This window comes from Pituophis catenifer, unplaced genomic scaffold, assembly GCF_029215685.1.
Source record: "Pituophis catenifer annectens isolate HBS135680 unplaced genomic scaffold, rPitCat1.0.hap2 SCAF_2, whole genome shotgun sequence".
Classification (NCBI taxonomy): Eukaryota; Metazoa; Chordata; class Lepidosauria; order Squamata; family Colubridae; genus Pituophis; species Pituophis catenifer.
The window spans coordinates 15,069,634-15,097,003 of record NW_027256882.1 but is presented as its reverse complement, the minus strand read 5'-3'; the positions used below and the strand labels follow the sequence as shown (position 1 = coordinate 15,097,003).

At 45.6% G+C, this 27,370-nt stretch overlaps 2 protein-coding genes across 3 annotated transcripts in view; both read left to right on the top strand.

Annotated features, from left to right (window-relative positions):
• LOC139311800 (major histocompatibility complex class I-related gene protein-like) overlaps positions 1-16,441 on the top strand; it is a 34,181-nt gene extending 17,740 nt beyond the window's left edge. For both annotated transcript variants that reach the window (XM_070936318.1, XM_070936317.1), the window contains 8 exons: positions 4,841-5,116; positions 8,326-8,601; positions 10,101-10,382; positions 12,489-12,590; positions 13,114-13,146; positions 14,035-14,067; positions 15,272-15,305; positions 15,574-16,441. In XM_070936318.1, the coding sequence (XP_070792419.1) occupies positions 4,841-5,116; positions 8,326-8,601; positions 10,101-10,382; positions 12,489-12,590; positions 13,114-13,146; positions 14,035-14,067; positions 15,272-15,291 (1,022 nt within the window). In that variant the 3' untranslated portion in view covers positions 15,292-15,305; positions 15,574-16,441. The remainder of the gene's footprint in view (positions 1-4,840; positions 5,117-8,325; positions 8,602-10,100; positions 10,383-12,488; positions 12,591-13,113; positions 13,147-14,034; positions 14,068-15,271; positions 15,306-15,573) is intronic.
• Positions 16,442-24,350: 7,909 nt separating this feature from the next.
• LOC139311814 (major histocompatibility complex class I-related gene protein-like) overlaps positions 24,351-27,370 on the top strand; it is a 32,076-nt gene continuing 29,056 nt past the window's right edge. The window contains exon 1 of the mRNA XM_070936337.1: positions 24,351-24,525. Coding sequence (XP_070792438.1) covers positions 24,456-24,525 — 70 coding nt within the window. The 5' untranslated portion in view covers positions 24,351-24,455. The remainder of the gene's footprint in view (positions 24,526-27,370) is intronic.

The window sequence follows — 27,370 nt, the reverse complement described above, 5'->3', positions numbered from 1 at the left end:
CAGGTGTTCCTTCTTCCTTTCCAGAAGCCACCAAAGTGGGAAAATTTGCAGAATTAAAAATATTTCAAATGTAATATTATGATGTTACGATTCCTTATTTATTTATTTATTTATTTATTTATTCATTCATTCATTCATTCATTCATTCATTCATTGGTTCGATTTATATATGCCACCCTTCTCCGAAGACTCAGGGCGGCTTACAATGCATTAAGCAATAGCCTTCATACTTTTGTATATACCTGCTTAGTAGGGCTTTCGCCCCCCCCTCCCCAAGCGGTGTTCTTTTTATACAAAGTCAGCTTATTGCCCCCACAATCCGCGTCCTCATTTTACCTACCTCGGAACGATGGAAGGCTGAGTCAACCTTGAGCCTGGTGAGATTTGAACTCACAGTAATTGCAGGCAGCTGGCAGCTAAGTGCTACTTGAACAGCACTTAGTCCACTGCACCACCAGACTCTTAGTAGTCCGGAAGGGGCCTTCGGAAGTTTCTAGCTGATTGCTGAGAGAAACTATCACTGAAGCAGCTTTTCCAAAGGCAGAAAGAAAAACTGTCAGGATCTTAACCATTAAATAGGCTGGGTTGGAGGCAGAAGAAGAGAAGCAACTCTGGATGCTGACCATGAAATGAACGGCTTGCTTGGACACAGACAGTCCAGACTTGAGGAGGATTCATGACTGTGAGGATGTCCCACCTGCCTTAGATTCACACATTTCTCCTCAGCCCCACCAGGGAAAGAAGCGGGTTCTGGATCATGGAGAGTCTGATCCCCCCCTCCTTCTGGTGGAGAAAAGCTTTGATCCCTTTGGAATCTGAAATCTCCCCAGAGTTAGAATGGGGTCTGAGGCTCCCTCTCCCCAAAAACTCTGAGAAGCCCCTGGGATTGTGGGGAGGAGCAGGAAGAAGGAGGCCCAGGCCTTTGCCTTGGACTGGGAAGGCCTGGGAGACCATACTGGAGGGAATGGGCAGTAGGACCACAGGTAGTCCTCAACTTACAACAGTTTATTTAGTGACCATTCAAAGTTTCAATGTCATTGAAAAAAGTGACAGCATGACCATTTTTCACACTTATGACCATTTTACCGTCCTCATGGTTACGTGACCGAGATTTGGATGCTTTTGGCAACTGATTCATATTTATTTATTATTTTTTAAACAAGTTATATTGGTTTTTTCTCCTCACCCACATTCACCCCAATTTTTTTTTTGAACAGAGTGTTGACGGTTTCTTATCTTATACAATTAATCAAATTCAAATACATTTTACTCAATTACAATTTTTGCCAAAATTGTTTTTCCCCCTTTTCTTTTTTTTTAAACATATCTCAATATTTCTATATTTGCGTACATAAACACCATCTTCATTTGTCCCTAGATTCTAACTTTACTATTTATTCATATTTATTCTCTTTTATTCTTAAACAGTTCATTCTTTATCTTCATATATTTATATTTGTTTGTCGGAGTTGCCTTTCTTCCACTTCATCTTTTTTATTGCACAGCAATCTTTCTCCTCAAACCTACCCTCTCCCTCTTCCCTATCTCTTCCTACTTTCTTTCCCCACCTCCTTCTCTTCTCTACTTCCCCTTCCCTTCGCCTTCTCTCTTCCCACGTCTTACCTTTTCTCCTACTCTAATTTCCCTTCCCTTCCTTCATCCCTACTCTTCCATCCCCCTCTCTCCTTCCTCCTCCCTTCCAACTCTCTTCCCCTCCTTCATCTCTCTCTATTGCTGTATTCATTTTCAATTTAATATTTTCCACCGTGGAGTCCAGGCAGCCCCGATCCCTTGTCCTTTTAATTATTAACAGTATATTTCATCTTATTCCTTTTTTTCTTTCACATCTTTACTCAATCTTCTAATCCTTTATCTTTTTTACTTTTACCAATGTATTTTTTCTGCTTTACTTCTTGCAAGTATAACATTTAAATCATTTTTATAATTTCAATTTCATTCAATTTTACATTCAATCTTCCTATCTTAACAATATATTTCCACTTATTCAAATATATATTTATAAAGCGCATCTTAATAATTTCTCATTTTACCCAATCCAATTAGTTCTTAAAATATTCTTAATTTGCCTTCTTTTCTCTTTTTGATTGTTTCGGATATATAGTTTGAAACATTCCAATTATTACATTTCCCCCAGCAAGTTTATTCATATTATTAAAATCTATCTTTCTATAGACCTCCAATATTATTAAGCATATGATATTTATTACAGTTTCTCCAGTTTTCAGTAGAGCATATTTAAAACTTAAAATATAGAGTATAAGTCCCATTCCCTTTATTTCATACCGCTCTATATTCCCCTTATTTTAAAATCACTTAATTAATATCACTGTTTTATCTTTTTTTCTGACATTAAACTCATCTATTAAATTTTACAGTTCTGAATATATTTTCATTTCTTTTTGTCTTTCTGTCTTTTTCCTTTTCTGCCTGCCGGGGTAAGTTTAATAGTTTAAAATATTTATAATTTTCTTTTTATTGTCTATGGGTTGGCCAATCACTCACCCAACACCAACACTCTGTCCAAATCTTCCTTCCTGCACATCGCTTGCTCCAGAGGCTCCAGCTTCATGGCGATTCGCCCTGATCACCGCCTCCCCTCACCGACTCGGAGAGTTTCTCGAGCTATCCAAGGGACTTGCCTGTCCCTCTTTAGACACCGAGCTGCCTCTCCTTCTTCACTGTCCTACAGGACAGTTTCGGTCCGAAGACCCCCCGGTGTCAGTTCGTCTAGCTGGTTTTTAACAGGCTCGTCGGAGCCCTGCATATTCCTAGCCAGTCACACTGCGCCGCTTCTGGATTCTCAGCTGATTCCTATTTATAACGGTTGCAGTGTCCCCTTATCACCTGATCCCCTTTTGCAACTTTCTGACAAGCAAAGTCAATGGAGAAGCCAGGTTCACTTAACAACCCAGTTATTAATTTAACAACTGCAACAATTCATTTAACAACTGTGACAAGAAAAGTTGTAAAATGGAACAAAACTCACTTCACGAATGTCTCACTTAGCAACAAAAAATGTGGGCTCAATTATGGTCATAAGTCGAGGACTACCTGTATTTATTTCTCTGGGCTTTGGAGGTTCTGCCCTTTTGTATGCAGACCCAGGTTCTGCCCAAATACGTCCCATGAACGATCCTGAAAATGATCTTCAAAATCTTTGGTGCCCTGAAATAATTTCTGATCTGAAGAGCTTTCAGAATGGACACCAAAAAGGGGCCTTGGAGATTTTCCAGTTTAATCTTATTTTCTTTTAATTCTTCTAATCCACTTACAAGCTGTTGTTTTTCTGTTCATTGGGCAGCCTTAGAGTCTCTTCTGTGTTTGTATTTTGACGATAAAAACTAAACAGTGACTTAATGTGATTTTTTTTTGTCATTCTTAATAAAGTTTAGCATAGTTTTCTGTCTCGTGAATTGAGCCTGTCCTCCAAAGAAGGGCTGAAAAAACTTTGATGCTCCTCATTCAAGAGTTTGCATGATAGAAACTGACATAATTTTGTATGTTTATGTTGGATTCCCCAGAGGGGCTTTAAAGATGACAGGAGCCTCCAGACAGAGACTGAATTTAGGGAGAGGACCCCAGCTGAGCCCCCCACCCAAAATATGGGCGATGGCAGCAGAAACTCCCAACATCCTCCTTGAGGGCAGGGGGTGGGGCCAGGGTGGAGGGGCCAATGGTTTTCTGGGGGTGAAGAGAATTCTGGGAGTTGAAGTCCAAGTGTCGGAGTCTGAGAAACTCTTAATTTAGGCCTTTACGTTGAGAGTCACTGATCATGTGAAGAGTTGGGTAGCCAGGATCTCAATCCCCTCCAAGGTGGCTGAGGGGCATTTCTGCCTTTCTTTGTGCTGACCAAGTGCAGGATCAGCCCCAGAGGAGGAGAAGGGTCAGAGCAGCTTCTGGGGAAAGTGAAGGGGGAGATTCAGAGGAAACCTGGTGCATTGCAAAGGGCTTTGAAGGAGAGTTTGGGTGCCCTAATTGGGTTGCTGAAAGGAAGAAATCTTGGTTTAATCAGACTGAGATTTTCTGTGGAAGGAGGAGGAGCCCCTCTGAGTCCTGGGTTCAAAAGCCGATTCTTGCTCAGATGGCTGAACTCTGGGAGAGGAGGGGGGATTTTCCAGCAAAGGGGAGGGGGGGACAGGGGGAAGATCTGGGGGGCTAAGTCACTTCATTGCTGCTCCTTTCCCTCCCCCCTTTGCCCTTCCCCATTTGGGTTTCCCCCAAAGGATCCCATGGCCTCTGCTCTCACCCGGATTCCCCCTCCCCCATTTTATAAAATCCCTCCGCAAATCTGCACCTATTAACAGTCCAGGTTGGCCTTCAGTGAAGTCAGAAATGGTGTTTTTTTTGTTCTGTGAATGGAAAGGAGGGGGGACCAGGGGGGGTTTCCTGCTGCTTTTGAGCTTCTGGGAGGGTGGAATCCCCCCTTTTACCTGTGGGGCAATTGCAGCTTCCTTGGGGCAGAGGCTGAGCAACCCAGAAGGGGGTTTGAAGGAGGCCTTGCTGGAAGGGGGGAGGGCACAATTGGGGCAGGTAAAGTTTGGGGGACCCTCCCCTCCCCTCCTCTCTCACCCCCGTCCTTCCCTTCCCTCCAACCCTTCAGTCCCTCCAGAAGCTCCTTTTTTTCCCTCTCAGTCGCTCCCTCATTTCCATCTCCTGCCTCTTCTTCCACCATCTCCCCCTTCCTTCCTTCCCCCCTTCCCTCCTCTGCCCCCCAACTCTCCTCTTCCTTCTTCCTCCCCAGAGCCTCAGATGGGAGCCTCCATGGGATCAGGGTCCTTGGCTGAAGCCCCCTAACTCTTCCCCTCTGGCTCCCTTCCAGGCGCCTCCTCCCACTCCCTGAAGTTTTTCTCCACTGGCATCTCGGAGCCCAGTCAGGGGCTGCACCACTTTGTCATTGTGGGGTATGTGGACGATCAACTCTTTGGTTCCTATGACAGCCACAGCCAGAGGATGAAGCCTCGAGTCTCCTGGATGGAGAAGGTAAGGAAGGAGGCTCCCGAGTACTGGGACAGCTACACCGGGATATTTCGTAGCCAGGAGAAGCAGTTCATAATAAGCATAGAGACTGTGAGGATTCGCTACAATCAGAGCGAAGGTGAGTGATGGGTCGGGTGGCTCCTCCGGCCCCATAATCCCCTCCCCAGGAACCAGAGCGGGGAGAAAGCGAAAGTTCAAAGCGAAAGGCGGCCTCCACATCTTTTAAAAAGTCTTTTTTATACGTTTATTCTTTTTTTTTTAATAATATAAGATTGTCCTTACCTCCATAACTGACATTTTCTGCCAATTGCAGAAAGTTTTAAATTTGGCCCGTGATCTAATTATTTTAATATGTTTTTTAAATTTCTATTTTGTTTATTGTTTTATTGTGGCTGTTCACTGCCCTGAGTCCCTAGGGAGAAGGGCGGTATATAAATATAAACAAACCAACAAACCAACAAATAAATAAATAGATGTTTAGAGTTATCCTTCTGTCTTTCTGAATGTTGATATGGATATGGATATAAACTGAGGTAAAAAGAGACCAAAATCTCCCCTCCCCCCATGAAAGACGGAGGTTCTGGTCTTGGTGGATCTCCTGCTGTGGGGGAGGAAGGGAATCACAGATCCCCTCCCCCCCCAAAAACAGGCAGGTGGATCCTAAAGAGATCCTGGGGGAAGCAAGTCCTCGTCCTTCTGTCTGTTTCTACCTCAGAGAAATGAGAGATCGAGTGCAGATCCACCTGGGGAGACTAGATCCCTTTCCTTCTCCCCCTTTTTGGAGGGGCGAGTGGGGCCCAAATGCCAGGAGCTTCTTCTCACCCTCCAGTTGGAAGGAGAGGCCGGGAGGACCAAATGGGGGGCTGGGGGCTTTTGTGGGGGGGGGATCTCAGGGCCAGGATCCTCCCAATCTTCATGGGGAAGAGACGGAAAAGAAAGAAACCTCCATTTGGGGCCCTTCCAGAGTCTCTCAGAGCCTTCATGGCTTCCCATCCTTGGTCCCTCAGGCTGAACTCCTGCACGGCCCTCTTGGTGGGGCTGCCCTGGAGGGGGGAGACTCTTTCTTCTGCAGCCCCCACCCCCAATCTTGGAGGGGGACAAGATTCACCTTTAAGGAACCTTATTTGGGGAGGGTCTGCAAGAAAATGTGTGTGAAACGATTGGCTGCTTTTGGCTGAAATAAACCTTCACCACAAACATCAGCCATTTTCCCTCCTTTCATCACAAGAAAATGCAGCCCCCCCCCAATTCTTCCCCCCTTCCCTTCCCCGCATCCCTTCCCAGGTAGATCCCAGAGCTCTGCCAGTTCTGCCCCTGATCCCCCAGGGTCTCCCCAGATGATCCCTCCAGGCCCCCTGCTGGCCTCTCAGGGGAGCAGAGCTGGACCCAGAGGGCTCCCCCTGGTGGAGGAAGGAGGAAGGAGACCGGCCAGAGTGGAGGGGAGCCTCCTTTCCAGGCTCAACAGCCCCAAATGTCCCAACCTTTCCTCAAAGGGAAGCTGCTTCCACCCTCCCATCGCCTGAGTCGCCTTCTCTGGACCTTCTCCGGCTCCCTCCTGGCCTTTTGGAGATCTGGTGACCAGAAACTGCACACAATATTCCAGATGTGGTTGCTCTACCTTGATTTATATAAAGGCTTTGCGACATTAGCCTCTCTGCGTTTTCAATACCATTTTAATGATCCCTGACATCCTGTTGATCTTTTTAATTTTTTAATATAATTTGTATTAAACCTTTTAAACAAACTAATAGAAGGTAACATGAAGTAAAGGAGGTAAAAGAAAGAAATCAAAGAAAAATAAAAAAGTACAAGAAAATAAAACAATTGAAGAAAATAAAGAGAAAATACAAAGAAGTACTTCTGATATTCCTCACAGCAGTTCTAATTGTAAATATATTTTAGCCTCTCTAAAGCAGCTTTTCTTAACCTTTTGACCCTGGAGGAACCCTTGAACTATTTTTCAGGCCTCAGGAAACCCCTGAACATCCAGCCTCAGAGATAGGCCGGAATTGTTTCATGGATAGACCTGTAGAGATGCATTAATAATGTTCTTACACTAATAATAAAAAATGAAACTTGCCTTTTCAATGTGATCCCTGGTTCTTTTTGCTGCAAAAATATTCAATTCTGTGCCAAACTTGAGATGAGCATACACAGATTTCATCTTCAACTGAAATAAGACAATTTCTGTCTTAGCTTTTGATGCTTCTGAAATAAGACTTGTATGAGAAGCTGAAAAACTGCACCCAAATATTTAGTGTCTTCCTGTGAATGGCAGGAGATTCTTCTTGGGCAGAAATCCACAACTATTTTTCCCATGGGGAGATCACGGAACCGCCTCTCGAGGGCAGGATCAGACTTCAGATCAGTAGGATCTTCCTCTTACTCGAAAGGGAAGTTCTCTGGCTGAGCAGAAGATGCAGAGAAAGGATCCTTCACCCGTCATTCCTGGGTGTGGAAAGGGCGGGAAAGGACTGGTCAGTTTCGTTCAACTGTACTTCCAGGAGGTTTTCCCTTAGATATGAGAGTTCCTGGTGTTCTTCCTCCCTCTCCAGCCCAAACAGAAATTTCCTTTTGGTTTTTTCAAATATTCCGTTTTCGTTTAAATCCAAGAATCTGTTCACTCAAAGTTGAAATATCTTCTCCAGGGCCTTGCAGAGACTGTGAACTTCAAGCTCATTTCAAAGGTCAATAACCCTTTGGGTCTCCAGATCAGATTGGGCCATTTGCTGCTGTCGCTAAGGAAAATATTCCTTTGCGGCGCTTCGAGGCTTCATTCCCACATTGCACTAAACCATGGTTTGTTTCTGCTTAGCCCCTGACTTGGTGCTATTTGTGAACGTAGACCAAGATTTATGGTCACAGGGATCCCTGCAAGCTTTTATGTAGATCAACCAGATTCTCTTTGAGACCACGAGATTCTTAGTCCCTTTTTGCAGCAGCAGATTCAGGCAACTATTCTCTCTCTGGGATCCCTTCCTCCCCCCCCCCCCAGAGGAACAGCAGAAAGAAAGATGGAAGGATCTCTGTCCCTCCGTTTCTTTTACGACTCCTTCTTTTCTCAATCTCTCTTGGGATCCTCTGCTGGCTTTTCCAGATTCCCATTTCCTGGGGAGCTTCAGGGACTCTGTCCTGGGGGGAGGGGGGTGGAATGCAGAGAGGCAGGTGGAGAGAGGGGAGAAGGGCAGTTAGTGATGGGGGTTTCTTTTCCTTGAATGCTAGGGAGGGAATGGGGGTTTCAGTGCCTCTGTCAAAGTCCCTGCAGGGAGGGAGGCAGTTCCATCTATCTTTAGGACTCCTGAAACCATCCTCCTGTCTGACTTTTAGGCCTGCACACATGGCAGAACACGTATGGCTGTGAGCTCCGGAGAGACGGGAGCAAAGGAGGGTTTGAACAATATGGCTACGAAGGGAGGACCTTCATCACCTTTGACAAGGAGACCCTCACCTGGGTGGCTCCTGTCCCCCAGGCCCAGATCACCCAGAGAAAATGGGATGCTATTCCAGGATGGAATCAGAGAAACAAGGACTACCTGGAGGAAATCTGCATAGAATGCCTGAAGAAGTACTTGTCCTATGGGAAGGAGACGCTACTGAGGAGAGGTGAGCATCTGAATGCAGACTGGACTTTCCTCCTTTAGGCTGGATCTCTTGTACACATTCAGCCCCTTTGGGTCCCTGGTCTGGAGCCTGTTTGCTCTAGTGGAAATCCTCCCCCCACCCAACTTTCAGCCCCTCTCCAAGACATGGGAAGCCCTGTTTGGTTCCCATTGCCAGGCAGTCATTCATTGGACCAGGAAATGCAGCCTCTGCCTGGTGTCTGGATGGGTCAGACGGGACAATCTTAGTGGTGTCCTGTTCACTGCCCACAATGAGGCAACCATTTGGGGCTATTCAGTGAAACCTCCACTAGCCAAAACCTTCACCACTAGTCGAGAGTGGTGGGCACCCTTAATTTCCCCCATTAACTCTGCTTCTCCCCACATCCAGTGGTGGGATTCAGCCAGTTTGCACCACTTCGGGAGAACCGGTTGTTAACTTTCTGAGCAGTTTGGCAAACTGGTTGTTGAAAGAAATCATTAGGGCAGAGAACCGGTTGTTAAATTACTTGAATCCCACCACTGCCCACATCCCATAGGGGCTCCTTCCCTGCCTTGCACCTGATGGTGCACCTCCCACCCCCACCACTAGAGGGCTCCACTTCTACCATTAGTAAGACATCAGTGCCCCCACTTGGGCAAGGAGGGCTGTGGATGAGGGGTTCTTTTCTTTCCAGGATGGGGGGGGGGAGCAAAGTTTATGTGAATCTTTCTTAAACCTCAAACAGGTTCCCACAATTCTCAGTGAGCCTTTCTCAGAACAACCCCCCTCCCCACCCTCAAGTACACCCCCTCATGCCCCAGAGGGGCTCACATTATAATCTTTTCCTAGAATTTTTTATTAATTTACCATGTAGACCACCCTTCTCCCCTAGGTCTACCCCTTCCCCCTTGGAGTCCTTGATCCCTCCAGGATCAGATGGGTCAGATTAGGATCAATTAAGGAATTCCCCCCTCCCCCACTGATGATTGCCAACGGCCCCTCCCTGCCTGGGGAGGACCCATTCTCTTCCATTGGCATCAATATCTCTCTGCCTGCCCCCTTTTCAGAGACAAAATCTCTTTTCCAAATTGATCAGTGTGAGATTCCCTTTGATCTCTCTTCCTCTTAAAATTGTGGTTGTATTCCTTGGAAAGAGGCCTGGAGGAGCCTCAGGTTCAGGGGAGCAGAAGAGGATGCAAAAAGTAGGGAGAATCTTCTACGTTGTTGTTTTGAAAGGGAAATTAAAAGAGCATCTCCACTATCCCTCCCCTGAAGGGAGTAGCTCAAGATCAGTCAGAGTTCAAAACAGTCAGAGAGGAATTTCCTTGGACCCTCAATCAGGAGTTCTTGTGGTTGAGCATTTTGCAGATTCGAAGCATTTCCCAAAACTCTTGGAGACGCTGCAAATGTGGAATTTGGGTTAAAACTAAGTGGTGGGAGATTTCCTGCCTCTCCAACTTTTTCATTCACCCTTCCAGTGGAGGCGCTCAGAGTTAATTCTGGGGGTGTCGTTTCTGCAGAGACCCCAAAGGTGACGGTGAGCAGCAGGATGGAGGTGGAGGATGGGATGGAGACACACGTCTGCCGAGTCCATGGCTTCTACCCCAGGGAGATTGATGCCTCCTGGACGAGGGACGGGGAGGTCTGGGAGGAGGACACCCTCCATGAGTCTGTGGCCCCCAATGCTGATGGGACCTACCACTACTGGATCAGTGTCAAGATTGATCCCAAAGAGAGAGACCGCTATCGATGCCACGTGGAACATGACAGCCTGCAGGAGCCTCTGGACTTGGAACTGAAGGGTGAGAGGCTGCAGGGAGGGGAAAGCTGGGCTCTTTGGCAGGCTGGAGGGTTGTGGGAGAGAAATCTGACCCCAATTGTGTCCAGGTGTGAACATACCTGAGCTTTAAGCCATTGGTTTTTCCAGTGTTTGAGGTTGGTGAAGCTACAGAGACCCAATCATAGAACTGACTTCAGGTGATGGAAACTACAGAATCCCATCACAAGTGTTGGCTGATCCTGATGAAATGCCCTTAGATCCTCTCTGAGGCCTTCCCTGTTTCTTGCCCCCAGCAGAAAAGCAGCAGTTCCTCTGAGCATCAGGAAGAGATTTCCTTTTGTTTAAAATTCCTAAGGTTCAAACATCAGGAGGCGTCTGGTAGCCCCTTTTCTGAAGGCAAATTCAGATAAAAAATGATGAACTGCAGCTGACTTCAGGAAATGCGGAAAGTGGCTGGACTGATGCTTCAGGAGTCAGAAAAGAAGCTACCAAGTCTGAGTTTTTTCCTATTAGAGACTAACAGGATTTCCTGCTTTAAAGGTCAAAAGGTCACTCTGTGTTGCTGCTCTAAGAAAGCAGTTGCACATTATTTTATGATATGATACATGAATTCCTGAGGCTCAGCATAAAACCCAAGGAAAAAATCCCTCTCTCAAAGAGTTCTGCATATCCTCATAAATGTCCCTAATGTTTTTTACACTGGACTTCCAAAGTTGCAAACTTCTAATTCTAATTTTTTATTGATGATTGTCAGCACGATACAATATTCAAATGCAATTGTTATGCTGATATCCCAGGAAAACTAAAATATTTGTTTTATTTTTCTGGTTGTTTATAGCAAACAGCAATTCACAAGTGGCATGATTGCTATTCAATGGGAATCCTGAATTTTGTGCAAGAGAAATTTAAATCTGAAGTTCCCTCCTCAAACCTGTCCCCCTCTCCCCCCTCCCCAAGCAATACCAATTTATGATGCTTTGCTAAGACCATACTTGGAATTCTTCATCCAGTTTTGGTTGCCACGATATAGAAAAGATGTGGAGACTCTGGAAAGAGTGCAGAGAAGAGCAAGAAAGAGGATTAGGAGCCTGGAGGCTAAAATATATGAAGAGCAGTTGCAGGAATTGGGCATTTCTAGTTTAATGAAAAGAAGGACTAGGGGAGACATGATACCTTCCAATATCTCAGGGGCTGCCCCAAAGAAGAGGGAGTCAAGCTATTCTCCAAAGCCCCTGAGGGCAGGACAAGAAGCAATGGATGGAAACTAAACAAGGAGAGAAGCAACCTAGAACTAAATTTCCTGACAGGGAGAAGAATTAATCACTGGAAGGACTTTCCTTCAGAAGTTGTGGCTGCTCCATCACTGGAAGCATTTCAGAAGAGACTGGAGAGCCACTTGTCTGGAAGGGTAGAGGGCCTCTGGAATGAGCAGGGGGTTGGACTGGAAGACCTCCAAGGTCCCTTCCAACTCTGTTATTCCGTTATTCTATTTCTGCCATTTGTGGGACCATCCAGAAGTTGGATATCACCATATTCCATTTTTCATGCATTCCATGCTGAAGTTCTGGAAGCACAAAATACACAAAAGTTCAAAATGCTATTTTTGAACTGGCCAAAGAAATGAAAGTGTGTACTTTAAAAAAAGATGATCAGTGATATGAACTATTTTACCTTAAATAATAAAATGCAAACACTCAAACTGAAGAAAAAAGCATACAGATCTCCCCAATTCCACTCAGGGTCATGGCTTATTGGGACAGCTTGTAAAAAGAACAAAAATGTTTTTGTTTAGCAAATTTTGTTTATATTATTGTGTTCGTGAATTTTTTGTTTTGTAAGCTGCTATGAGTCACAAGGTGGCAAACGGCTGTTTTTGAGTGGAAAAGCCAAAGATGAATTCAGTTTCCTTCATGCTGGGCTGGGGTGAGAAGGAGGCAGCGTCATGAGGTCACATCCTCTAACAACGGTTAGCAAGGCGCCTTTGTGTTACCTTGAGAAGGACAGAAAAATGAGCCCATGGAGTTTTTAATTTGGGGTATTTCCAGCTTTCACTTCTTTAGGTCTCTTCCCTGATTGGGAGGATTGTTTGGGGTTCTCTGTCAATGATCTGCTCTTTCTCCCAATTCAGAACCAACCGATTCAAAATCCAACCTGGGGCTCATCATCGGCTGCGTTGTGGCTGCTCTTGTCCTGGTGGGTGTGATTGCTGGGATCCTCCTGGTATTCCTCAGTAAGTATCTTTTCTAGGGGGGGGGTGATGGAAGGAAGATGGGAAGACTCCCCCCTAAGTCTCTCCCTTTGGGAAGCTTATTGGCTTCAGAAGTCCTGTTTTCCCAGCCCTCTTGGGGAGCATCTGAGATCTCAGCCTCACGTTGGGACTCCAGTCTCGATTCAGCTGAGTCTGAGATTCAGGCAGTCCTGTCTTCTTCTGAGCTGGGAAGAGGCATCCCAGTTCTCTCCCTCTCAAAGGCTTTGGTCAAAGAGCAGCAGAGAAGGATTTCCATGGAAACCTTCCTCCCCTCCCAGCTGCTGCTGCTGCTGCTTCCCCCAATTCCCCTCCATCCATCTCAGAGGCAGCAGGTCTCTCTTGGGGCATATCAGGAGATAGATTTGTATTTTGAAGGTCTTTCTGTCTTTGTTCATGGGACAAAGTGACTGTGAAATATCTCCTGGGGTTCTTCCTCCTACGAAGGGGGAGTTTGGATGATCTCTGGTGGCTTCTTTTGAGCTTTCACTGATTTTTATCTTTGCAGAGAGACGTCAGGATGGCTACAAAGCAATGCCAAGTGAGTGACTTGTCCTCTTTACATGTAATCTCCGATTTAGAGCTGGGACCAGAGGCACCATTAATTGAGAGGGGTGTGTGCATGTATGTTTGGGTGTGCTATCTTCCTCTTCCTTCGAAGATCCAGGCTGGGGAAGATGGGGCCCCTTTTCATTACAGCTAGGCCAGGGGTGGGTTCCACTTACCTTTGCTAATGGTTTGCATTGGAAGCACATGTAGTGTTCTGCACGCCCGCAGCGGTTCTGCATGTGTGCTGAGTGTCCGTGATGACGTCTGGGTGGGTGGGCGGAGCCTCCCAGCGCCGCTACTACCAGTTCGCAAGATCCGGAGCGAACTGGTAGGAACCCACCGCTGAGCTAGGGTGTTAGTGGGAGTGGAGTCCTCCAGGAGAAACATCTGGGAGAAGGAACCTTCAAGACGATGAGAAGACCCAGCTGGTGGAAGGTCCCTCTGACTGAGAACATGCTCTGCTTCCCAAGTAGGCAGCAAGGGAAGGCTTGGCCAAAGGAGAGTCAGAAGCTCCATAAAATGAGGGGTTAAAGGGGGGCATTTTGAGAGAAAAAGGAGCTTTGGGGGAATGCCGCCTGATCTCCTCTTGGTCTCCCATCACAAGGCACGAACTGGTAAGAAAAAGAGACTTTGGGTCCATCTGCATCTTTTTAAGTCAGCCCTGCCTTCTGGCTTTGTGCGATCTACACATACATTTTAAGAATTCTTTCCGATGCCTTTTAGCCAAAGCTATTTGATCCAAACTCTCTCCATGTGTTTGTGAGTCTTTGATTGTGTGCAAGAAAGGGACGGAGGGAGGGAGGAAGGGAGGGAGGGAGCTTCTCCACCTATAAGCCAAGAGAGCAACTTTCTCACCCTCTTTTCTTTCTTTCTTTTCCAGCAAGTGACAAAGGATCCAACAGTTCAGGCCAGGGTAAGTCGGAGGGAGCTGCTACTGCTCCTACATGAGCCATTCTCTCCCTTTGCAAGACTTTGGGTGGATGAAGGGATGAAAAGAGGGAGAGGCCCCCCTTTTTAAAGCCCCCCCCCCCAATTCATCCTCCCTGGGTTCCCTCTATGTCCAGTTCTAGTGAAATAATTAAAAGAGTCAGTTTGGTTTAGTGTTGAGGGCACCAAGTGAGTCTAACTGGGTTGACGGTGAGTTCTAGTCCCGCCTTAGGCATGAAAGCCGGCCGGCTGTCACAAAATTCACTTTCCTTGCACTGGTTCATCCTGCAGAGGAGAAGGGAAACTCTCCCTGTTGGATTCAGGCAGGGGAGGCAGCCCAGAGTGTGGATGGTGGAGCCTTGGCCCCCATTGGAGGAAAGAGCCCTCAATTCTTTGAGGGGAAATAGGGAAACCACTAGCGATGCCATGATCCCCAGTGGTTAGAGACTTTTCTGGTGGCATAGCTGAGACGTGACTGATTGTGGAAAGGGCGGGGGGAGATTCCCTCTTTCAGAGATGTGCCCAGCCTGGTTTAGGGTTTGACCCCAACCAAGATCCCAGGCAAGATTGGTGGGTTTACAGAGGTCATCTCAGAATCTCTTCTGGCACTCAGGATGCTCCCACCCCACAATTCTGGTTGTGACTCCCTGTTTCTGAAGCTGGGCTCACTCGACCAGTTGGGCTTGTTGCTACCTTACCAGCCTCCCTGCTGCATGGCCACCTCCCTTCCTGAGCTGCTGGGGGCCATCTCAGAGTTGGCATGGACGTGCCCAGGATTATGGTCCTGGGAGACTTCAATCTGCCATCCCTGGGTTTGGCCTCCAGGAGTTCATGGCCTCCATGGCATCCGTGGGTCTCTCCCAGATCATCCTGGGTCCGACTCGAAACAGCGGTCATCCAGTGGACATGATCTTCTTGTTGGAGCAATGGCAACATGATCTGATGGGGGAATCTGGTTTTTATTTATTGTTTTAAATATTCTACGTGGCATTTTATTGAATTTTACTGTGAGCTGCCTAGAGTCACCTTAATGAGATATTTGGGATGGAAGCTTAATTAATAAATTAATAAAATCTTTATGTCTTTGTGAGAAGTTTGTGAAGCTGAAGAGGTTTAATGGTGAAGAGAGAGATTTGTCCTCCTCACAGGACAAGACATTGATGCATTCCGTGTCTTTTTCTCCAATCCAGGGAGCATCCAGACCGTTTAGCAGCCCCCTTGCAGGTGAGTGGACTGGAGGGGGGGCATATGGGGTGAGAGGGAAGGAGGGAGGGGGGGCTTTGGGGTCCAAGGAACAAGTGAGGGTGAAGTTACTTTGGAAATCCCTCTTCTCTTTCCTATTCATCTCAAACACTGGAAGGTAAGGAATTTGGGGGAGAGGGCTCAGGGGAGGGGTCTTCCTGCCCCCAAACTCTGATCCTGTGGCATCTCTCAGGCTCCGACTGTCTTGATCTAACTAACCCTTGGATACTTTTTCCCTTCCTCTTTGCAGTGGACGCTCCCAGCATAAAGATAAGAGGAATGAAGAGGGATCAGCCTTCTTCTGCATGCTGGAACCAGGATGGATTTTGGGTCTTTCATTATTTTTTTTTATTATTATTATTTTTTAATTTGATTTATATGCTGCCCTTCTCCGGAGACTCAGGGCGGCTTACAATGCGTTAAGCAACAGCCTTCATACTTTTGTATATTTATACAAAGTCAGCTTATTGCCCCCACAAACTGGGTACTTATTGCTTTTATCATTGAATCAGTAACCTTTTTTTATTGTGATTGAGAAGCAGGGGAGAAAAGAATATGATATGTGTTACTAATTGTGGAATCAAAAGATTTCAAATTGGGTTTTGTAGATACAGGTAATGGTTTCTAATAGGTAGGTTGCATAACAGCCTTAATGGGCTTTTGCTGATTAATCTGAGTGGATGGAGATTAGATACATCCCCAATGTGCTGGTAATGCAAGTCACAAAAGGGGTCATATTATCATTTCTGGTGGTCTTGTAGAAGGGCGCAACATTCCTGGCAAGAAATCAAGATAATGATTGAAGAAATAACGAAACAGAAGGTCGAAATGAAACTGGAATTTTTCTTATTTGGAATGACCACACCACAATATACTAAAGAGATCAAATATCTTACTATTCATATCTTAACAGCGGCATGCATAGTGTATGCTCAAAATTGGCTAAAATTTCAGCATATTTAAAGGATCATACACAAGAAAGATATATACAGGACTGGAGAAGATGGATTGATTATATTCAAAATAAGTATCAGACTAAAAAATATCAAATAGCTTATGAATGATTTTTTAACTGTATAAGCCCTATATGAGTTATATTAGAAGTATTATGTCTAAGAAGTAGGATTTTATCTATGGGGGGGGGGGTTAAGAATTATTTTTTAGAGGGTGTTAGTTTAATGGATAGTTAAGCAATTTAGTTTATTGTTAAAAGTTAACTGAAATACCTTGTGTTCTGCTCTGGGAAGTCTGGGAGGGGGAGGGGGGGTTGGGTGGGAGGGTTGTGGGAAAACTGTGTTTTTTTTTCATCAATAAAACTTTTTCAATTAAAAAAAAAAAGAAAGATTTATAAATTGTTAATTTTCATTATAGGTAAAGGTGGAGGTTTTTTCTTTTTTTCCTTGTGTTAGTTTTATCTGTTTAATCTTCAATGAAAGTATTGCTAAGGGAACTGTGCCTTTTGAAATTTTTTTCATTAAAATAGTTGATGCAGTTTTAATTGATTATTGCAGTTATTGGACCATATATTTGATAACACAAAGTTTGACAAATAATATACCATTGTAACAATCGACACTGATTTTTAATAGATTGTCATTTATGGATTTTCATGATTTAGAAAAATGGATCATGAAATCAATTCTCAGGCTGCTATCTCCTTAACAATTGCACATCTTTTGTAAATTTGCCAAAATTGGTGAAAATAAATGATTTTGTTTTCCTCTTACCTGAGTTGCTGCATGTTTGGGGAGTTGGAATTCAGAAAGATTTTACCCTCCTTGTTGATCAGAGACCCCGATTCAGTGGTGAAAGCTGAACTGGTTTGCTACCAGTTCGCTGGGCACACATGCGCACTACACACCAAAAGGAGGCTGGGAAAGGTAAGTAGAACAGGCAGGGGGCATGCAAACTTGGGAACCTTTCTAAAAAAAAAAATTAAAGCATTTTTTACTACCGGTTTGGGCGAATAGGTAGTAAAAAAATGCTTTAAAAAAAAAGGTTTCAACGATTGCGTGGCACAGCTGTGATCTTGGGAACCTTTTTTTTTAACCTTTGTAAAGCATTTTTTTACTACCAGTAAACCAGTGAACCAGTAGCATTTTCCCCCTGGCCTGATTTCACTTTGAGTGGGAGGAAGGGGAGGAACGAAGGCAAAGCCAGAGGGGGGAGGGGGGCTCCTGTGTGCTCCTTTGGGGAGGAGGCAGCCATTTTGCTCCTGTCTCCAGATGTTTCTCTAGCATCTCCAGTTGCTCTTGTGTAAAATGGCTGCTTGGTTTTGGCTTGGTGGTGGCAGCAACAGAGGCTGCTTTTCCTCAAATCCCCCTTTGCCTCAGGCTGTTGGCCAAGTGGCTGGTCTCTGAGCCTCATCCAGGGGCCCTTCGGGAGACAGGAGTTCAGTGCTCGGCCAGAGCCATCCTGGTCCCCTTGCAGAAGGGCAGCTTCTCCTCCTTCTCAGAGATCCTCTCTGGGCTCTTCAGGTGCCCACTATGATGCGGTGGTCCAAGAGTGGACCGGTAGTAAAACCAGCGGGAGGCTCCGCCCACTGACCCTGACCTCACCAGAAGTGATATGCGCAGAAGCTTCTGCATGTGCAATTACTTTGCTCGCGCCCGCACGCAATCCCATTGCAAACCGGTAGTAAAGGTAAGTAGAACCCACCCCTGGGGGAGACCCTTGATTGATGGGAAAGATGTCCCCCCCATATTACAATGGATGCTTTGGGGGCACGGAGGAATGAAAAGGGTAGGGTCTGTCCTCCTCCCCTTCTCTCTGGACTAGCCATCTTTGAAAGCTTAACAAGTAAACTTGAAAGCATTTTGCAAGAATTCAGTGCATATTTCAGCCTCTTCCACTGATTCAAAAGTTTTAGAAATTTATTTCTTAATTAGAATACATGACCACCCAGCTCACATAAGAGGCTCTGGTCAGCCAACACGATAAAAATATCAATACAAGAACAAAAGACAATAAATATAATGCATGAAAGAAAAAGGAGCACCAAGGGTAAACTAGTCAGCACAAATTCATTCAGTTTAGTCTACAGGGAGTCCTCGACTTACAACAGTTCATTTAGTGACTGCTCGAAGTTACAACGGGATTGGAAAAAGTGACTTATGACAGTTTTTCACATTTATGCTCGTTGCAGCATTCCTATGATCAAAATCTGGACACTTGACAACTGGTTCATATTTATGACAGTTGCAGTGTCCTGGAGTCACGTGATCCCCAATTGAGAAGCCAGTTTCACTTAACAACTGTGTTACTAACTTAATAATTTCAGTGATTCACTTAACAACCGTGGGGAAAAAAGTCGTAAAATAGGGCAAAACTCATTGAACAAATGTTTCACTTAACAATAGAAATGTTGGGCTTAATTCTGGTCGTAAGTTGAGGACTACCTGTGGTGCTTAAGGCACCAGGCTAGAAACCAGGAGGCAGTGAGTTCAAGTCCCACCTCAGGCACGAGAGTCAGCTGTGTGATTTTGGGCCAGTTATCGTGTCTCCACAGGGTTGTTGTGAGGAAAATAGGACAAGGAAAGAGCGTTATTTATGTCCTCAGCCTTGAGTTCTTTATGAAAATGATAAAGGTGGGATATGAACAAAGAAACTCATGGGCTTAACTCTCGCCCGATCTCAAGCACATCTGAAAGAAAAACAAAAGGCCATCGTGGTTCAGCCTGATCTAAAGTCCAAAGGAAATAATGTCCCCGTGGGTTGGCGGTGGAGCCTTAGTCATGTCCTTCCTTGATAACTTTAAGGATTGCGGTTCAAGAATCAGAAAATTATAAGCAAACAACTAAAGAACAGATATATAAATCAATTGTGTGAAAGTCTTCCTTGTCTCCTTCCTGGGTTGTGGTTTCATTTAATGACTGTGTCAAGATTGAAGCACTTTATTGCCTTCTAGCTTCTATCACTATTAACCTTGCCAATGAAAAGGGGGAGGGGTGGAATCTGTAGAGAGAAAACGAGATGCTAAGAAGCCGTCCGTGGGCCGTGAGAACTTGCAAAACGCCAAGGTCACTACTGCAGGTGTTTGCTGGAGAAGGGGCCTGTTCCCATAACAAAAAGAAGTTTTACAATTGGACAACATGAACACCCGAGGGGTGGGAAAAGAGAATCTGAGCAAGGTTTTGCGTTGGAAAAACCAGAGCTGGTTTTGCTTCTTCAGTTCCGAGATGGTGAATTCAATAAAGTTTTACTTTTGGGGAGTTCCTTTTTTGGAGTTCACTAGTCGGACCATTGACAGACTGCTTCGTTTAATAACCGAGTTGCCAGTTCCAATTGTGGTTGTTAAGTGAGATTACCTATACCTCCTTTTAGTGGTATGTAAATATTCTTGCAGTAAATGTCCATGACCGATAGGTTCAGGATTTGATGTCTTGATAAATTCCAAATACCAGGGATGACTAAGATGGCATATGTTTCTTTAACACACTCAGTCAAGAACAAAAAAACCCAAAAACTTTACAGCATACAAAGAGCAGTGTATTTAATCATTCAGACTTTGAAAGATCACAGTACATGTTATCAGATTCCTTAAAATCTTTCCAGTTTAGCAGACTGCCAGAGACGGCGATGGTGGTGGTGGGGATCAGCCTGCCCCCAAACTCTTCTCCTGCAAGGCCAGACTGGCTCCTTTTGGGATCTGATTGTCTTGGATCAGAGAGCGGCAAAGAGGAGATTTGTCAAACAATTACGTAGCAGCTGTCCAGCTGAAGTCAAAAGACACTGAGACAAATTTGTAGTTTAGATATATAAATATATTTAATATTTATAGTTGCAGCAGACAAGATAGTCAGAAAGACAGGAACATCTTGAAGTAAATCAAAAGGCACACAGAACACACAGACGAAAAAGGCGGGAAAAAGGGAAACTCCCCCTTTATACCCACAGCAACCAATCACAGCGTAGATTGCTTCATGCAGAAGCCAGCTCAACCAATCAACTACTGCCCATTGTACACTTTCCTGTTCCAGCTCCTAAATTTAATATCCTAACAAGCCTGGGGGGTCCCCAGTGCAGGAGGGAAAGAGGGGCAGATGAGGGGCTTCCTGAGAGTCTTGCAGTCATGGATGGAGAAGGGGCTTCTCTCCACTCCTTCGAGCCCTCTGGGGATTCCTCCCTCCAGATGCTGAAGGAAGACATGGGGGGAGATAGGGATCCATAGGTATCCAGAAGCAACACAGACTAGTATTGGATTCCTATATTTGAGGGGGGACATTGATTTTATGTAACTTGTGGGGCAGGTTCTCAGCCGCCTCAGGACCCAGTCCCAGCCCTGCCTCTCCCTTCTTTCTACCTTGGAAAATCCCACCCAGCTGACCGCTCTCTTGAGGAAGCAGCAGTTCTCATGAGTGGGATCAGCTGGGCAGATTGGTGCTGATCCCTCAGCCTGGACGGTGGGATTCCTCCTCTGGGCTCCCTCCCAGACTGACCCTGCCTGCTTCTTCCCTCCTTTTTGCAGCGCGAGTGGACAGTCCCAGCATGAGGAGAGAGGAGAGAAGATGGGACCGACCTTCTCCTGAATTAGGCCGGACTCTCAAGCCCATCCTGCATGCTTGGAACCAGGATGCATTTGGGGTCTTTCACCATCGCTTTTATCATTGGATCAGTAACCTTTTGTATTAGGATTGAGGAACGGAGGAGAAAAGAACATCTTACGTGTTTATAATTGTGGAATCCAAAAGATTCAAACTGGAATTAGTAGATATTATTTTATTTTTTATTTATTTGTATCCTGCTGAAGACATGGAAGATATCTAACACACCTTCTCCTCCTATTTCCCCCACAACAACCACCCTGGGAAGTGGGTTGGGGTCAGAGAGAATGACTGACCGACCCAAGCCGTCTTTCGTGGCTAAGGCGGGACTTGAACTCACAGTCGCTTTCTAGCCCGGTGCCTTAACCACTACACCAAACTGCCTTGTACAGCTTGTAATAGTGTTGTAATATAACTTGTAGCAACTATGTTATTTCTGATGTCCTTTAATGGGTTTCTGCTGATTAACAGGTTTTAGAGAAAGGCCCATAGCGAATGGGGCGAGGAATAGGATGAAGAGTTGCTGGTTTCACTTTAAAGGAGAGTTTTTTCTCTCTCATTTTTCTTTGTATAAGTTGTATAATGAATAGTATGTACCATATACTGCCATTTATGGATTTTTACAGTTTAAAAAAATGAAATAGGAATCTTCTCCCATCATGCCGTGCTAAATGGACATAATTTTTTTCTGCTGCCGATGAACAGCTGATTTTGCCACAAAGTTGGTTATTTGGTGGCTTTGCTCCCTGTTTTTTAAAGGGGAGACTAGGAACAACCCAAGATGACCTTCGGACAATCATGCACAGACAGAGAAAAGAGGGGGCTGGATCTCTTGCCATCCTTTCCCTTCAGCTGCTCAGCTTTCTTAAGCACACCTGGGTTTTAATTGCACTCCTGAAGCTTTACAATCTCTTGATTTATGACTAGTTCACTTCTGACCTATTTTATAACCTGGACTTTTACAACTTTTTTCCCCTCCTCTTTCATTGTTTACCATTAAATTTAAATTATTATTTTTTTAATCGTAAGAAAGTTGCAATGGATTTTATGTTTATATGTACACAGGATTATACTATAAATCTTGCTCTTTCTAGCTTTTTTCTTTCTTTTTTTAAGTGTCTCAATATTTAACTCCCCTTTTCCCCTTTTTTAACTCTGGAGGAAAAAATCCTTTCCCTCTGTGGAAGCTGTTGCTTATCTGCTTCTCTTGACTTTGAGTAGAAAACCAAAAGTGTTTTTCATGTCTTCGAAAGGCGATAAATTATTTTGGGAGATAACTGAAAAAAGAATGTTCTCCAATTTAAAGGATCTACGACAGGTCTGTTAGGCTGCAAATAGATCTACAAGATTATAAATTTTGGACCTCTTTTGCAAGGGGGAAATTGATTTCTCAGCGTTCAACTGGGGAGGGCATAATATGTCTTTTCTTGTTTTTTCATTAATTTTTTTCAATGTGTTTGTTTAGTTTTGTTCTGTCTCTGTTCAATCCTTTTCTTTTGGATTTTAATCTTTTACATAAAATAAAATAAAATGGTCAATTCTAAGAAAAGTGGAACAGGAGATCCACAGTTTGGCCAGGCTCCTTTCCCCCTAACTGTTGCACACATACCATAAGAATACGAAAATAGTTTGCTGAAAATAAATGGTTTTGCTTTCTTCTTACCTGAGTTGCTTCCTATTATTGGAAGTTGGGAATAACAAGGATTTCCCCCTCCTGGCTGTTCAGAGACCCTGAGTTCCCTTTGAGTGGCAGGAAGGGGAGGAACCAAGGCAAAAACTGGGGGGGGGGTCCTGTGTGCTCCTTGGGGAGGAGGCAGCCATTTTGCTCCTGTGTCCAGATGTTTCTCTTGCCTCAGGCTGTTGGCCAAGTGGCTGGTCTCTGAGCCTCACCCAGTGGCCCTTCGGGAGACAGGAGTTCAATGCCCAGCCAGAGCCGTCCTGATTCCCTGGCAGAAGGGCAGCTTCTCCTGCTTCTGGGAGATCCTCTCTGGACTCCTCAGCTGCCCAATAGGATGCAGTGGCCCAAGAGTGGGGAGACCCCTGACGGATGGGAAAGATGTCCCCCATATTACAGAAAGTCTTCAACTTACGACCACAATTGACCCTAAAATTTATTGAGTTTTACCCCGTTTTACGACCATTTTTGCCACAGTTGTTAAGTTAAAAATACAGTTATCGAGTCTGGCTTCCCCATTGACTTTGTTTGTCAAAAGGGGACCACGTGACCCTGGGACTCTGCAACCGTCATTAATATGAGGCAGGTGCCAAGCATCCGAATGTAAATCACATGAGCCATGAAGATGCTGAAATGGTCATAAGTGTGAACAATGGTCGTATCTCCTTTTTTCACTACCGTAACTTTGAAAGGTCAATAAATGAACTGCTGTAAATCGAGGACTACCTGTATAGCGGATGCTTTCTGGGAGAGGAGTGAAAAGGGGGGGTCTTTCACCCCAATTCCTTTTGGGCTCCCCAGATGCCCTCAAGAGCTCCCATCTTTGACAACTTAAAAAGTGGAGAGTTTCCACCTGCAACACAAGAGTCACATTCAGCCTTGGGCAGCTAATAATGTAGCTCCACAAAACTTTTAATGTTATAATAAACAATGTACAAAAACAATAGAAGGGTTTACTGACTATATTCTATAATTTATCTGCAGTCCATGACAATCCCTTTTCACTCAGTGCTGCCCAGGGAAGCTAAAAGGTTGGACATGGCTGATTTAAAGCATTTGGTGAGAATTCAATCCCTATTTGAGCATATCAATTCAAAGGTTTTAGAAATTTTCTCCTTACTTCTAGGTTGCATCTCTCTTTAAGAAGCTTCCACCCCTTTTTCTTTTCTCCTTCCCTCTGGAGCTTTGGAGAAGAAGCCGATCCCCTCTTCTTTGTGGCAGCCCCCCCTAAGTACTATAAGGCAGTTATCATATGTCCCCCCCTCCCCGATTCTTCTCTGCCAGAGGCTCGAGATCCCTCCCTCCCTCAGTCTCTTCCCCATATAAGATTTGGCCTCAGGATCCTTTATGATCTTTTGTTGCTCTTCTCTGCACACTTTCTAGGGTCTCAGCGTCTGTTTTGTATCGTGGTCCCCAGAGTTGTACCCAGCATTCCAAGGGTGGCTTCACTTGTGCAATATAAACCGACATTATCGCTTCTCCTGATCTTGATCTTCTCCCTCTGTTGATGCAGCCCAAGACGGCCTTGGCTTTTTTGGCAGCTCCCCCTGATCCCCGGCTAGGAGGGGCTGTGCAAGATCTCCCCTCCCCCTTGCCTGCGCCCCTCCCCCCAGGCCCTGAAACACCTCCCACTTTTCCCAGCCCCACAGTTCCACCCCTCCCCCAAGAGGCAGAATCCCTGGAAGGGGATTTCCTGATGGAACTTTCCTTTTCTTCTCCACGCCTCTCTCGCCGGTTGCGCCTGGACATCTGCCTAGCAACAATGACGAACATGGGGTTACTTTTTTTTCTACTGGTTGAGTTCGCCCAATCGCCAGCGGCCTCTGGATTGTTGCTCTGTTGACCACCCGGAGCCCCTCTCGGTTTGCTTGCGACTTCAGGAGAGCGGAGCGCAGGTTGAGGATCGCGGCCAGGATGGCTCTGCGCTCTGCGCCCTTCCTGCTCCTGGTGTTGGTGGCGGTCGCCCTACGAGAGAGCTGCTTCGGTGAGTCCCTTTGGGGGCCTTGGGGGGAGTTTCTCCCTTTTTATCTGCCAGGGAATCTCTCTCTCTCCTCCCCTCCCCTCCCAAAAGTTTATTCCCAAAAGGAGAATCCTCTGAGATTAGGCTCCGACGTTGCCCCCCTCCAGGAGAGCCCCTCTGGGAACAGGACAAGGGTGGACCCTCCAGATGTCAGTCAAGTCTACCTGGGCGCCCCGAAGCTCAATTCTTTCTCTCCCTTCCAAAATGAAGATTGTTGGAAAGCGGCGTTTGCACGTGATCAGGTCAGTTCACAAACTTCCTGGCTGCCTCCGCCCAACTCCCTCCGCCTGGATCCTCTTTCCTGCCTTTGGCGGTGATCTGTGGCTCTTTGTAGCTTCTGGTGCTGGGAGGACCCGGCTTGATTCTCGGTTCCCTGCATTGGCAGAGGCGGAGACTGGTGCAAAGGAGCGACCGGGATAAGGCTGCCCTGTGAATGCAGCAGGATGAGAGTCTGGAGAGAGAAAGTCTCCTTCAATAACCTTCCTCAAGATTCATCCTTTCTTTCTTTTCACTTTCTCCTGGATCCTCCTCCCCCTCCCACCACATCCTAAACCCCAAGATCCCCAAAATTTTCTTTTCTGGGACAGGCAGGGATTTGCCTCCTCAGGTGTTCCTTCTTCCATTCCAGAAGCCACCAAAGTGGGAAAATTTGCGAAATTAAAAATATTTAAAATGTAATATTATGATGTTATTATTCCTTAGTAATCAGGAAGAGGCCTTCGGAAGTTCCTAGCTGATTGCTGAGAGAAACTATCACTGAAGCAGCTTTTCCAAAGGCAGAAAGAAAAACCGTCAGGATCTTAACCATTAAATAGGCTGGGTTGGAGGCAGAAGAAGAGAAGCAACTCTGGATGCTGACCATGAAATGAACGGCTTGCTTGGACACAGACAGTCCTGACTTGAGGAGGATTCATGACTGTGAGGATGTCCCACCTGCCTTAGATTCACACATTTCTCCTCAGCCCCACAAGGGAAAGAAGCGGGTTCTGGATCATGGAGAGTCTGATCCCCCGCTCCTTCTGTTGGAGAAAAGCTTTGATCCTTTTGGATCAGATGTGATCTCCCCAGAGCAGGAAGTGGATCTGGGGCTCCCTCTGCCCAAAAACTCTGAGAAGCCCCTGGGATTGTGGGGAGGAGCAAGAAGAAGGAGGCCCAGGCCTTTGCCTTGGACTGGTCAGGCCTGGGAGACCATACTGGAGAGAATGGCCAGTAGGACCACAGGTAGTCCTCAATTTACAACAGTTAATTTAGTGACCGTTCAAAGTTTGAATGTCTTTGAAAGTAGTGACAGTATGACCATTTTTCACACTTATGACCATTTTAGCATCCTCATGGTCACGTGACCGAGATTTGGATACTTGGCAACTGGTTCATATTTATGACGGTTGCAGTGTCCCCTGATCATGTGACCCCCTTTTGCAACGTTCTGACAAGCAAAGTTAATGGAGAAGCCAGATTCACTTAACAACTGCAATGATTCATTTAACAACTGTGGCAAGAAAAGTTGTAAAATGGAAAAAAACTCACTTCACGAATGTGTCACTTAGCAACAAAAAATGTGGGCTCATTTATGGTCATAAGTCGAGGACTGCCTGTATTTATTTCTCTGGGCTTTGGAGGTTCTGCCCTTTTGTATGCAGACCCAGGTTCTGCCCAAATAAGTCCCGTGAACGATCCTGAAAATGATCTTCAAAATCTTTGGTGCCCTGAAATAATTTCTGATCTGAAGAGCTTTCAGAATGGACACCAGAAAGGGGTCATGGAGATTTTCCAGCTTAATCGATTTTCCAGCAGCATTTTATTCATTTTATTTTCTTTTGATTCTTTTATCCTGCTTAGAAACGGTTGTTTTTCTGTTCATTGGGCAGCCTTAGAGTCTCTTCCGTGTTTCTATTTTGACGATAAAAACTATAAACAGTGACTTAATGTGATTTTTTTTTGGTCATTGTTAGTAAAGTTTAGCATAGTTTTCTGTCTTGTGAATTGAGCCTGTCCTCCAAAGAAGGGCTGAAAAAACTTTGATGCTCCTCATTCCAGAGTTTGCATGATAGATCCCAGCTGACCTCTCCTCCCCGAAATATGGGAGCTGGTAGGAGAAACTCCCAACCTCCTCCTTGGGGGCAGGGGGTGGGGCCAGGGTGGAGGGGCCAATGGTTTTCTGGGGGTGAGGAGAATTCTGGGAGTTGAAGTCCAAGTGTCGGAGTCTGAGAAACTCTTAATTTAGGCCTTTACGTTGAGAGTCCCTGATCATGAGAAGAGTTGGGTAGCCAGGATCTCAATCCCCTCCAAGGTGGCTGAGGGGCATTTCCGCCTTTCTTTGTGCTGACCAAGTGCAGGATCAGCCCCAGAGGAGGAGAAGGGTCAGAGCAGCTTCTGGGGAAAGTGAAGGGGGAGATTCAGAGGAAATCTGGTGCATTGCAAAGGTCTTTGAAGGAGAGTTTGAGAGCCCTAATTGGGTTGCTGAAAGGAAGAAATCTTGGTTTAATCAGACTGAGATTTTCTGTGGAAGGAGGAGGAGCCCCTCTGAGTCCTGGGTTCAAAATCCGATTCTTGCTCAGATGGCTGAACTCTGGGAGGGGAGGGGGGATTTTCCAGCCAGAAAGGGGGGGGGGGAACAGGGATGAGGAGGAAGATTTGGGGGGCTAAGTCACTTCATTGCTCCTTCCTTCCCTCCCCCCTTTGCCCTTCCCCATTTGGGTTTCCCCCTAAGGATCCCATGGCCTCTGGTCTCACCCGGATTCCCCCTCCCCCATTTTATAAAACCCCTCCTCAAATCTGCACCTATTAACAGTCCAGGTTGACCCTCAGT